Source organism: Rattus rattus, chromosome 7 (assembly GCF_011064425.1).
Source record: "Rattus rattus isolate New Zealand chromosome 7, Rrattus_CSIRO_v1, whole genome shotgun sequence".
In the NCBI taxonomy this organism is placed as follows: domain Eukaryota; kingdom Metazoa; phylum Chordata; class Mammalia; order Rodentia; family Muridae; genus Rattus; species Rattus rattus.
In genome coordinates this window covers 45,351,208-45,363,870 of record NC_046160.1, presented here as the reverse complement: position 1 = coordinate 45,363,870, position 12,663 = coordinate 45,351,208, and the positions used below count along the sequence as shown (strand labels likewise).

The 12,663-nt window shown below is 43.3% G+C and overlaps 1 protein-coding gene across 1 annotated transcript in view; it reads left to right on the top strand.

Moving 5' to 3' along the window:
- Prkar2b (protein kinase cAMP-dependent type II regulatory subunit beta) overlaps positions 1–12,202 on the top strand; it is a 90,097-nt gene extending 77,895 nt beyond the window's left edge. Inside the window, exons 7-11 of the mRNA XM_032907621.1 lie at positions 3,869–3,970; positions 6,230–6,304; positions 7,438–7,503; positions 7,605–7,743; positions 10,169–12,202. Of these exons, the coding sequence (XP_032763512.1) occupies positions 3,869–3,970; positions 6,230–6,304; positions 7,438–7,503; positions 7,605–7,743; positions 10,169–10,302 (516 nt within the window). The 3' untranslated portion in view covers positions 10,303–12,202. The remainder of the gene's footprint in view (positions 1–3,868; positions 3,971–6,229; positions 6,305–7,437; positions 7,504–7,604; positions 7,744–10,168) is intronic.
- The last annotated feature ends 461 nt before the right edge of the window (positions 12,203–12,663 follow it).

The following is a 12,663-nucleotide window of genomic DNA, read 5'->3' as shown; positions in this document are numbered from 1 at the left end:
CACACACACACACACACACACACACACACACACACAGCCTTTTTCTTAACTAGATCTCTGAGGTAAGTCCTATAGTCTGTAAGTCAGTGGTTTTCAGAGTGACCAACTGAAAGTCACAACTGGGAACCTGTTAGGAACATCCCAGGCCCCCAGGAACTCCTGCATCAAGGACTCTGGAAAGGGGATTCAGCAATCCTATACTGGCAGACGCCTTTCATGTGGTTCTGATGTGTGCTGTGCTTTGAAAAGGCATGGGAAAAAAGCGAGCAGAGCAAACAACAGCAGCAGAATGGTTCTCTGGGTGGTGTCTCCCATTGGCAATCTGAGTAAAACACCCGTTCTTTTCATCTCGGGTACTGGAAAATAAATCTTGCCTCAATTGTACACAAATCTAACCAGTCTCTTCGGGTGGGACGTGGATGTAGGATGGACTGAGCAGTCCTAATCCGGAAACTCAAAGCTTGAAATGCTTTTTGAGTGCCAACATGATTCCACAACTGTAAAACTCTATACCTCACTTAATATTACAGGCCAGCCAACTGCAAGAGGCATTACGCTCCTGTACTTTACCTTTAGCCAGGTATATGAGATATATATGAACCGTGAATTTTATGCTTAGACCTTAAGCACGCTCCCATGCTACCGTGTTAGGATTTTTCAGAATCTGGGCAGTCGGGAGTGGGGGAGGAGTCGGGGAGGAGTCGGGGAGACTGGATTGTGGAGTGTTGGGGCGGGGGATGGTCTCTAAAGTCTGAAACACTTCTGGTCTCAAGTATTTCAGACAAGAGATTCTCAGTCTGTCTCTATAAATAAATGTCTTAACGGTAGAAATTCTGTTAAGTGTTGGTTCACAGACACATTTGGCTGAGGAGCTAGAGAAGCTGTGTGGACTCTTCCACAAGGTAACAGTGCAGGGCTTAAGAACTAACAACTGACACTGGCTTTAAGGTGGGGCTCTGTCTCTGGTAAGTTTGGGAACCCACTCACCACCCTGCAGACTCCACATCTGTGATCTAAGGTGGCCTGGACTTGCTTGGAATCAGCTCCCAGGAGGTGTCCGAACTGTCTGGTGTCACACTTCACCTCAGGCCACACAGACGATTGTAACTGTCCCGTTTCAGAGGGTTACTGTGTTACAGAATGTATGTACACAGCATTCATCTCAGCCTTGGACTCATAAAACATCTCACTGGAAAGAAAAAAAAGGATACTTAAATTTTCTTTTTATTGGAGCCACGCAGTCATTGTATACCTATTAAATAAGTCAGCTAGTTATAGGATAAAAAAATGGAGAGTCTTTCGTGTAGAAAGAAACACATCGCCTAGGATGTTAAGGATGACAAAACCAACAGAGGACAGCTGCAGCAGAGCAGACCTCTGTGTGCAGGAAGGACTCAGGGTGTGTGTGGGGGCTCATGGGGGTTAACTTGTGTCCACCATGACCTGCCTATTACAGAAAGTGTAACCTAAGATGTAGTAGTCCCACTGGAGTTGCCAGTCAGAGTCATGGTGTCAGACAGGAACAAGGTATCCTCAAGTATCCTTGGTTCAGGATACATTTTCAGATCCGCCCCCCTTCGCCCCAGTCCCCAAGCATGGAAGTTTCAACCCTGATGCTAATGGTAACCATTGTACAAAGGGCTTGGAGTTTTTGTCTGCATAGTTCTTAAGCTCCTAAGAAAAATTCCAGAGATTTCTTTTGGTGCCGTATACATGCTAGTGACATTTATAAACAGTTTCTGGTGCATGCAAACATGCAATATTTTTAAAATTATAATGTGAACATGTGTTTTCATTATATTTGAAACTAGCTTTTTAAGAGCAATTTGCATAGCCAGTCCCTTCTAGGGGAAGTCGAGGCAGAGCAGAAGTGTGAGGGTCCACAGCCTGCAGCCCAGTGGTTGAAAGTGCTGTTGTAAAGAGAAGCAGTTGGAGAGAAGCAGTTGGCAGAGAAGAGTCCTCATCTTAGAGCCTCACTCCGGAAATAGCATCCTGCAGCTCTTAGCCCTAGAGATTAGCTGGACACATGGTCACTACAGTGACGCAGAAAGGCCATTGTAACTGGGAAGAAAGTGTTTGAAATTGGGCTTCCTGAATTTGTTGGGTCACGGTGGGCTGTGATATGGTGGACCATTAATAGACATTTCATCCTGAGATACACAGTTCATGATTTACTTCTAAGTGGCTGAACTATTCCAGGCCTTCTCTGTTTTAACAACAACAACAATGACAACGGTCTATCTTTAAAATGTCCCTGCTTCCCAAATCTGACTGTATATGACAGTCACACGGGATACTTTTAGATGTATTTCACCAGACATGTTGATTACCTGAAGTCTTTAGTTTTAAAAATTATCTCAGCAAATTCTGATGTAGAGCCAGGCTTCAAAAGAGCTCAGTGTTCTTGTGAATTAACTCATAAAATTAAAAAATGTACTTTATTATATGTACTTTTTATTTTGTGTGTATTGGGACCCATATGTAGACATCTTTTGTGTCCTGCTGATTGAAGGCAAACCATTAGGCTTGGTGGCTGGTGCCAAAGTACAGCTGGTATCTAAACGGTAATAAACCACCTCTGGAAAGAAGATGTTTAATTTCCCAGTGCCTCATTCTGTCTGGCTGTTAGCACAAACCACCAAATATGGTGCATGCATTCACATCTCGCTGTTCTGGAGGTTAAGAACTCTTAAGATTCAGGCACAAGGACTTTGGTGTCCAGTAGAGGGCCAGCTCTTAGATGTCCTTGTTTGGTGGAAGGAGCAAGGCAGCTCTCAAGGGTTTTTTATAAGACGTATCTAGTTCTGTTTATGACAACTCCACATTCTTGACCTGATCAATCACCTATTAAAGCCCGTCTCCTAAGGGCCATGCTGAGGGTTAAGATCACAACGTCCGGGTTTGAGCACAGACACATTCAGTTCTTCATGATTAGAGTTATACCCGTGGTATATTGGCATAACAAAGTATTGATTAAATAATATCGTTTTAATTTTACTAAAATGATATAATTATTCATTGGTGAATGCCAAACTATGTGATTATGGGGTATTTACATAAGAATGAAAACGTTTTAGAGAATTTACGAAACATAAAATTTGGGGAGAAAATAGCTTTTTGAGCTGTGTGTTTTTATGAATGAATTCTTTCTGGATTAATTCTTTTCAGCAGTGTTTCTTGTAGTTTTCATTTCCGTGAATGTATACTTCAAGGACATCGGATCTAGTACATTTATTTCTGTGTCTTCCTGTCTCACTGAAGTAGATATTTGAGAAAATAATACTACAAAGAATACACTCCAAGGCTGTTCCTGGCCTACTTTGTTTTTATATAAAAATTCAGGTCTGGTCTTGTCTACTTAATTGAATTTGTAGCCCTGCCATCTACAGTGAAGGACCAGTATCGGGATATTTTCTTATAGTGTGACAGTGCCTCCTTGTGGACATTGAGTCCATGTGCTGTCAAAACTCTGTCTCAATCAGTGGTTGTCCTTTGATACGGTTCCTCATGTTGTAGTGATCCCCAATCCTAACATTTTGTTGCTACTTCACAATTATAATTTGCTACTGTTATAAATTGTAATACAACATCTCACATGCAGACCCCGTGAAGGGGTTGTTCAAACCCCCAAAGGGGTCACGGCCTACAGGTTGAGAATCACTGATCTAAACGAATGCTTCCTTTTCTAAGGAAAAAGAAGGAAAATCTTATATGGTTTAATAGCAAATGTTGCGCCTAAAGAAATAAAAATATGGAATTTTTATTAGCTGAGATAACTTTTAAAGTCCTCAATTATCGTGTGCTCATTGTAGGGAATGAAGCAGTTGGTTCAGATCTTAACTGCATTCGTATTTGCTGGTCTCTTTAGGACAGGGTGACCTTCAGGAGAATAATAGTAAAAAACAATGCCAAAAAGAGGAAGATGTACGAGAGCTTTATTGAGTCACTGCCATTCCTCAAGTCTCTGGAGGTGAGCTGTGCTTTTATTCTGCTGGGGGCGGGTTAGGGGAGGGCTGCTTTCTTAGGAAGCACCCATTTCCTGAAAAGTTCTTGTGACAGTCTTGTGAGGCCAATGTGCTGGGACTTGAGTTTAATCCCCAGAACCCATATGAAGGTGGAAAAGTGTCCCTTGATCTCTACACAAGAGTGTGTGCTGTTGTATCCTACAGTAATAATGATGATGATGGTGGTGATGGTGGTGATGGTGGTGATGATGGTGATGATGGTGGTGATGATGGTGGTGATGATGGTGATGATGGTGATGGTGATGGTGATGATGGTGATGGTGGTAATGGTGGTGATGGTGGTGATGATGGTGATGATGATGGTGGTAATAATCAGTTATATTTATATTTTACTATGAAAGGAACAGATGGCGACATAAGACCTTATTGCCATTTCCTTTACTGCCTGTAACTACACTTTACCCTGGTTTTTGGAAAGAAGGCTCTTGTCTAGTCTCTACAGCAAGTCTGTAGGTGCTGCTTATCGGATAGCAGGTGTAAGAAAGTCAGCATCCGCTCAGCCTTCTCCCCACTAGTGTTCAGTGTGTTACATCGTCTCTACCCGTCTTCAGAATATCTGCAGCGTCCAATCATTTCCGGTAACTTCGCCAGTGCCACCCTCTGTCTGTGCCATCATTGCCTCCCGTGTGGCTTTTATCAGCCACCTACAGCAGGATCCTTTTAAATCCCAGATCGGTGCAGTCTGTTAACAACCCTCCAGGACAGGATAGCCGTGAAGCAGGCCCCAAGGCCCTGCCCGGTATCCCGAGCCCTGAGTCTGTACTCTCGGACATTTCTAACCGCCCACTTTCGTCCTGCCGCAGACATTAGCTTCCTGCTGTTGCATAGCCATGCCAGCCCTCACTTCTGACCCCTGTACCTGCTGTCTGTCTAGGACAGCCTCGTACACAGCTCCATGGCTCCTCCACGGATCTCCTTCATGCCTTAGCTCAAACGTCTTTTCACACCAGCTGTTTCTTATCATCGAAGGCAGACACTTAGGAAAGAATTGTTACCTTACAAATTCGGCTTTGCCATAATTCATCTGTGAAGTGCTTTTCTAGACATCTAATAACATATAAAGCCTCATATTTGAACTCTCTTAAAAGTGATTGTAGAGAAATAGGTATATGTACCTATGGTGTGGTAAAATAGCAAATGTCGGCGTGGTAGTGGGTCTGTGAGTTGCCTGGGAGAACCTTGGCCACGTTGTGGAAGACACAGCAGCTGATCTTTAGTAGCTCCTGTCCTCAAATAGAATGTATCAGGAGGGAATCCAGTCAGAGGGAGGCATGTGACGTGACGGGAAGCAACCCAGGAAGGGACTTTGGCAAACCGGAGCACACGTGCTCCCTCCAGGGGAACAGCTGCCGTCCCACCATAGTTTTGCTGCTGCCATATGGGAATTCGGGCTGGGAGTTGCCTGAGTCTTCTGGTATTTAACAGAAAACTAGAAATACAATCTTTTCTACCTCAGGATTCTAGCAGTTAATGTAACAACTACTACCCAAGCGAACACTGTTGTGTTTATTTAGCTCTAGAGGCCACCCCTTTGAAGGCATAAAACAGGTAAGGCCATGTACTCGGTCTGTGTATGATCAGGGCTCTCCAGAGGAACAGAGTTTATGTGATATATACATGCATGCATACCATTCATTATAGTGGCTTACAGGCTGTGGTCCCGCTAGTCCAACAAAGGCTGTCTCCCAGTGGAAAGTCCAAGTAGTCCACAAGGCTGGATGCCTCAGCTAGTCTAAAGTGTACTCTAGAATCCTGAAGAAGTAGGCACTGATGTCAGGGCAGGAATGAACTTGCTAGTGTGAGAGAGAGCAAGCCGGCAGAGGGAGCGAGAGCTTCCTTCCTGCACGTCCTTCATAAAGGCTGCAGCAGAAGGTGTGGGCCGGGTGAAAGGTGGATCTTCCCAGCTCAAAAACTCCGGATTAAAGATGTATTTTGGGCTGGAAAGATGGCTCAGTGGTTAAGAGCACTGACTGTAGCACTGACTGCTCTTCCAGAGGTCCTGAGTTCAAATCCCAGCAGCCACATGGTGGCTCACAACCATCCGTAATGAGATCTGACGCCCCCTTCGCTGTGTCTTCCCAATTCAAGTGACTTATGGAAGAAATCCCTCCCAGGTGTATCCAACCACTTGGGTTCTAGTTCATTCCAGAACAACCAAGAGCAGACGGCCCAGTCTCTAATGCTGTACACGCCCTTCTTTGTAGGTTTCTGAACGCCTGAAGGTGGTGGATGTGATTGGCACCAAAGTTTACAACGATGGAGAACAGATCATTGCTCAGGTATGAAACTGAACTGCCATTCAGTTTAGGGCTACATCCCGAAGGCCCGAGACATCCTGTCCAACTTTGTTCTTGTAGTTAGTGTGCAGCGTTGGAGTAAATGAATATTACTTCCAGCAGACAACTTAATTAAAAATGGTTTAAAGCCGGTAAGTAACCTGGATGTTTCTGTTTATATAATTTACTGTTAATGACTATGCATTAAACCATTACCTAGCTGAACAGTTTGCAATTCATAACATGAAATCCACATGTATAGTGGGAGTAAGACGCCATGTGTAAGAGGGGAAAGTGGTGGCTCTCCCACGAAATTACTAAGAACCCAGGTTGCTAGGCAGACGAGTTTTTACGTGATTAGTTCTTGAGACTGTCCAAGGCTGCTTCCAGATAGCACCAAAAAGAACTTACATTGTACCATATCTAAGCATTGAGTGTATTAGTAAAAACATCCGCTAAGCCTCATGTTTTCCTAAATGCCCAGTGGGAAGTGGTTGTTTTACAGCACCTGTTAGCTGGGGAGCTCCTAGGCTTCATAGACAGTTGAAAGCCGCACACGACTTGAGCAGATTTCTAACAAGAGTTCATGCAAAACCCAGGAACACTGGGTGTGCTCTTAGAGAGGGTGGAGACCTTTCAGTCCCAACAGTCTTTTCAGAGCTGGAAGTAAGCTGTGATAGACTGACGTGTCGGCTTGGTGCCTAAAGGCTGCAGAAGTCCCAGAGTCAACACCTATCGCTTCCCAATGCTCCCTGGTGCTCCTGCTCCTGGCAAGCCTCTATGCTAACGCTGGCCACTTTGGGTGGACATGGGGAGCACAGTGCTACTTTCCGAGGAGCACAGAGCATACCGACAGAGCCTGCTGATGGGAGGGGCCGCTGGGGCACACAGCGGTGCTATCCCTTGTATGCTGCTCAGCACAGATTTCGGGGGACGTTTCCTAGTCCGGGCTACTTGCCATATTTTCTCGTAGAGAATGGATTACTTCAAGTGCCTGAGAAGTTAACTGTAGAATTATCATGACCTCAGGATGTAGACTGGTATCTGCGGACTGGAGCCTGTAGGCCGGCCTCAGAGGTGTGGTTTCAGGGTTGCTGTGGACCGTGCATGGTCACCCTGAACTTTTGTTTTGCTAGGGAGACTCGGCGGATTCGTTCTTCATTGTAGAATCTGGAGAAGTGAGAATTACTATGAAGAGAAAGGTAAGCAGTCCCTAAACTCCTCATATTCACGAGGAAAATAATGGATTATTTTTTTAATAATGATCTCAGACTTCAGTGTAACTGACTTGTTGTCTCCTTAGGGTAAATCAGACATCGAAGAGAACGGTGCTGTGGAAATCGCTCGGTGTCTCCGGGGACAGTATTTTGGAGAGCTTGCCCTGGTCACTAACAAGCCAAGAGCGGCATCTGCACACGCCATTGGGACTGTCAAATGCTTAGGTAGGGGTCACGGTGGTGGGCCTGGTTATGTCCGCATTCCAGGCCTTCCTACCACATGGGCCATTTCATTGGGTTCACAAGTGCTAAGGGCCTCACAAAGTAGGACAGGGTTTGGACTTACTTTAACTACTGAAATAAGGACTCCCACCCAACGAGTTTTATATCTATGTACTCAGGAAAACGCCATGTGTTGTGTTCCTCGAAAGAAGGCTAAAATGGATATTTCGTGCAGTTTATTATTAAGTTGCAGTGCCAGCATGGGCCGGACTCATCCCAACCAGGCCTGGCTTTAGGTCTGTCAGAGCATTAACCAACTGCTTTCTCATTCAGCGTCTTACTGCTCTCTTCTCCCTGGGGAGCCTGGCAGAAATGCCACTTTCAGTTTGTATCCATAGGGATTTTGTGTCTGAGAAATCACTCACTTTGGTATTGAGAAACACAGTTCAGGAAATAGGAACATAAATGACATTTCAAAAAATGGTTCAACAATAATTATCCTCTCCGAGTTCCTCACAGTTCAAAAAGATAAAAGTTAGTTTCAGTGCTTTTAAGATTCCCAAGGATCCTCAGAATTAATTCCTCACAGAGTCACTTTGTAAAAGGTTTTCAATAGATGCAATAGTAGTCAAATGACACTCTGGTAAAAGAGAAGAGGAAAACCGACAGAAATTCTCAGCTCTCTCTGCTGTCAGACTGAATGATGTGAGAGAGGTTTCTTTATCCTGTAGTAGTTATATTAACGGGGAGCGGGATACAGGAAGTATAGAAAGAACAGGAAAGGCTGAGACACCCATGTCAGCACATCTGCCTGTGCTCCCCTGCTGTTATTCCTTCCTGCTTGATCTGCGTGCCTTCTCTGTTTTTAAACACATCTCCACTATAGGAATTTTGTCTAATCACTCGCTGGTAAGTGTTTTGTGGGCTTTGGGTCCAATTTGTATGCGTATATTACATGCATAGATAGCTTTTAGTTTTCCCTTGGAAATGGTTTTCTGACCAGGTCTCCTTACATGATTTTCTTTAATTAGTATATATTACATCTATGAACAGCATGGGTTTTTCATATTCACCGACATTACCTTCTCCTTCTCTCTGTTGGTCCGGTTCTGCCCTTCAGATCTGCTCCCCCCACACACTTTCAGGGAAAGTTTTTTAATTATTCTTCTTGATCTGAAGGAAAACAGTGTCTGTTTCACTTTATGCGAGGTACCCAAGCTTTGTCCTTTTTCCTGCAAATGACACAATTTGTTTTTCTTTATGGCCTGTGGCACTCCCTCATATATGTGTATTTTCTTTTTCTATTTGTTGAGGGATACTTAGGCTGACTCCGTAACTTGGCTATCGTGGATAGTGCTGCGGTAGACATGGGCAGGTGGAGAGCTCTATCGAATGTTGATTTTGACTTCTTTAGACATGTGCCTAGGACTGGTAGAGCCTAGTCGTAGGTCTGGTTTTAATCTGAGGAACTTCTGTAGGATTTCCCAGTAGCTACAGTAATGCATATTCAAGAGACCTTGCCAGCTTTTGTTGTTTCTTGATGGCAGGCTACTTTGACTGGGGAGGGGGGTAGATGGACTCTCAGTGTAGTGCTGATCTGAATTCTCAGATGGCTAATGTTTTTATCTAGCTATGGGCTACTTGTTTAGAGAAGGAGTTCATTTGCCTATTTAGAGGCTCCACGCACATGGCTAGGCCACTTTCATTTTCATTCAAGTGCCTGCCATACCATGTGAGAATGCCCATAAAGCCTTATAAACCCTCCCTTATTACCTTTGCCAATTTGAGAGAGCGTTTGGTATGTTAGAGCAGGGTGATGTTTCCCATTATGTATTATAAACTCGGTTTAAAGTGCACGTGTCAGCCAGATTTGCTGTCTCCCATCTGTAATTCCAGCACCCGAAGCTTGAGGATCTTGAATTTAAGTCCAGTTTATTCAAGGTCAGCGTGAACTACATAGTCAGGCTGCCTCAAAGCCAAACACTCAAAGTGAAATGCACGAGGCAGACTGCAGGGAAGCGAGTGTTGATTGAAGGAGGTGAAGGCCTTATGAGTTGCATCAGCCATGGTATAAATGCGTAAAGCTTCACATGATCTTGTAAACCCTAAGGACAGGGCAGGAGACGCTCCTGTACCACCGTTGGGGTGTTTATATTATTAGGGTGAAGCATCAAAGCTCATTTCCTCATCAGCCGCACCACAAGGCCACCATCTGTCAAAGCATTTTAGACTGTCGCCAGAGATGTCCCTATTTCGTTTTTCGAAGTTGAACATTTCAACTCTCCCGCTGTGTCTTCATAATACCTACCTGAAATTCTCTAGCACGGTCGATATATCAAAACTGCAACGGCGTAGTAGAAAGGAATGACCTAGCAATTCCTGAGTCTTCACGGGATGGTGTTTTTAATTTAGTTTTTTCTTTTCTCAGCCATGGATGTGCAAGCATTTGAGAGGCTTCTGGGACCTTGCATGGAAATTATGAAGAGGAATATCGCCACCTATGAGGAGCAATTAGTTGCACTGTTTGGGACAAACATGGATATTGTTGAGCCCACTGCATGAAGCAAAAGTGTGGAGAAGAAAGCGCGTTAGTGAAGCAGTTACATAGTAGTGGTTAGTCCACTGAGGATGTGTTTGTGTAGATGCCAAGCATTTTCTGTGACTTCAGGTTTTCCTTTTTTAAACAGAAACCATTTACAATATATCAGTGAACAGTAGTGATTTAATAGTAGGCTTTAACATCACTTTCTAATGGGTAGTTCATAAATTAACATAATCATAAAAACGACTTTCTATTTCATAAAACTGACTGAAAGGTTTATTCAAATGGTTATAATATATTGAGAGCATACATGTTTAAGAAGATAATTAAAAGATGTACTCATAGGCCGACCTGTGTGTTTGGATTATTCAAGTATCGTGTTAGTGACTCTGCCCCTTTACGAGGGAAGCTGGCAGTGGCTTGTGCACTCACATTCTTTTTATAACTCGTCAGACAGTAAAATTGCCAATCATTTCATTTTCTACCTTTTCTGGCTTGGTAAGTTATGTGTTAGCCTTGGCCTATCGGTAACACGGTGTGGAAATCATATGCAATTTTAAAATTTTTTATATTTTTGCAATAAAGTACATTTCAACTTCTTTGACAACTGTCAGCCAGCAGCCTGGGTAGTTGAGTGGCTTTTGAGGCCTGGTAATTTAGCCGTTGTGATGATTGGGCGAGAGCCTTTTAGGACGAAAGATCATAACCGCGTCTTTCATTACCCTCTCTCCATCATCACTGCTTCCCACTTTGTATTTAGCAGCCTCCTGGGTTCCTTACAGATCGCATTTTGACGTTTAATGTCACAAGGGTCGTATTGGTTTTCAAGGCAATTTCATCTTAATCGGACAATTTGTTTTGTCCTCTAAAAGTCCCGAATCTTCTATTCAGAAAAATGAAAGCTTCCCTATCAAAAGACATTTGGGATTCTTAGCCCACGCCCACAGAATATGGCTTTGCTCTGTAGGTCCCAGTGCTGCGACCTGTGCGTGTGTCTGTGGTCCTCTGTGCTTCCCACCAGCCAGCGAGCACACTGGTCAGCAGCCGATCAAGTGCGTTTGCCTTTTCCAACCTTCAAAAACTCCAACAACGGTGGTGGAAAGAAGTCTGTGTATAAGCAAAGCCATACATGAGTATTAATGGGATCTCTCTATCCTACACCTCATTAGGCCTTGTTCTTAGCTTAGTCAGCCCACAGTTAAAAGTACACAAAGTACAAAATTGTTTTTGGTCAACAAGATACTTAACTTTTATGCCAAATACGATGAATTGTTAAAGCCAAAGCAATATACTTTTATGTGATTTTCAGGCCCCATGACCAAATGTCTAAAGGCATTAATTCTCACCAGTTTAATTCATGTTGAAATGGGTAATTTTACTTTGGGGAACATGTTTCTAAGGAACAGAGGTATCATGTATGTTAAATTCATCTGTGGCTGTCTCGATCTTACAAGAGAATGTTTACAGTCCTACGTGTACGTGAAAACGTGGCTAGTGTTAAATGCATCATGCGTAAACAAGAAGTTAAAGTACGCTATACTGTTAGCTACACCTTTAGCCGTGCTTTTGAAATGTCAGTCTTGCAAAATCTTTACGTAGGAAAAAAAGCTCTCTACATGAAGGTAACATGTTTTCTATTTCAGAGTTCAGAAGCCATGTGTTCAAACAAGAAACAAATCCCAAAAACAGAAAAACAAGAACAAAAGCCACCCAAATTCCTGGCTCATCCTTCTGTGTTCTTTTCTCTCTTTTCCAAGTTCTCTTTGGTTGCATTGCATAGGCTGAGTGTTGACGTTCACGGAAGCCAATGCCTGTGGAATAAAGAGCCCCAACCAAGGCTACAGAGGCCAGCTGTGTTATTTTCAGTATTGTTGGTTATATTTAAATTTTCCTTATAATAAAGCACACTTTTATAATAAATGTTGCAAGCATTGTTTTCTTCATTATGGCTTGTCTAGGGTATAAATGCATCACACACACACCAGGCTCGTGGAAGCTATAACCCCATAGCATACAGCAGTCAGAAAGTACAGGTTTGCACCTCTGTAGGTCTGTGTAAGATTTTAACCACTTGTTAAGTTTTTTAACTATTGTGGTATGTTGCATATTATTTTAACCAAATATGACTTACTGGGGAATTTATGTGTAAAGCTTCCCAGTTAAAACATGTTTGGCTTGTGGGTGCCGTTATTAAGTCAGTAGCAAGTATTTGGGAATTCTCTGATGAGGTTTTGATTCAAAGACCGCAGCCCTTAGGTACACATGTTAGGCAGTCTTCGAGAACAAGATTCTTCATTTTGTTTTGAATATGTTTAGAAGGGTGTGTGTGTCTCTTGTTTATCAGTATGAATTTGGGCTTAGCACCTATGTTTTAACAACTA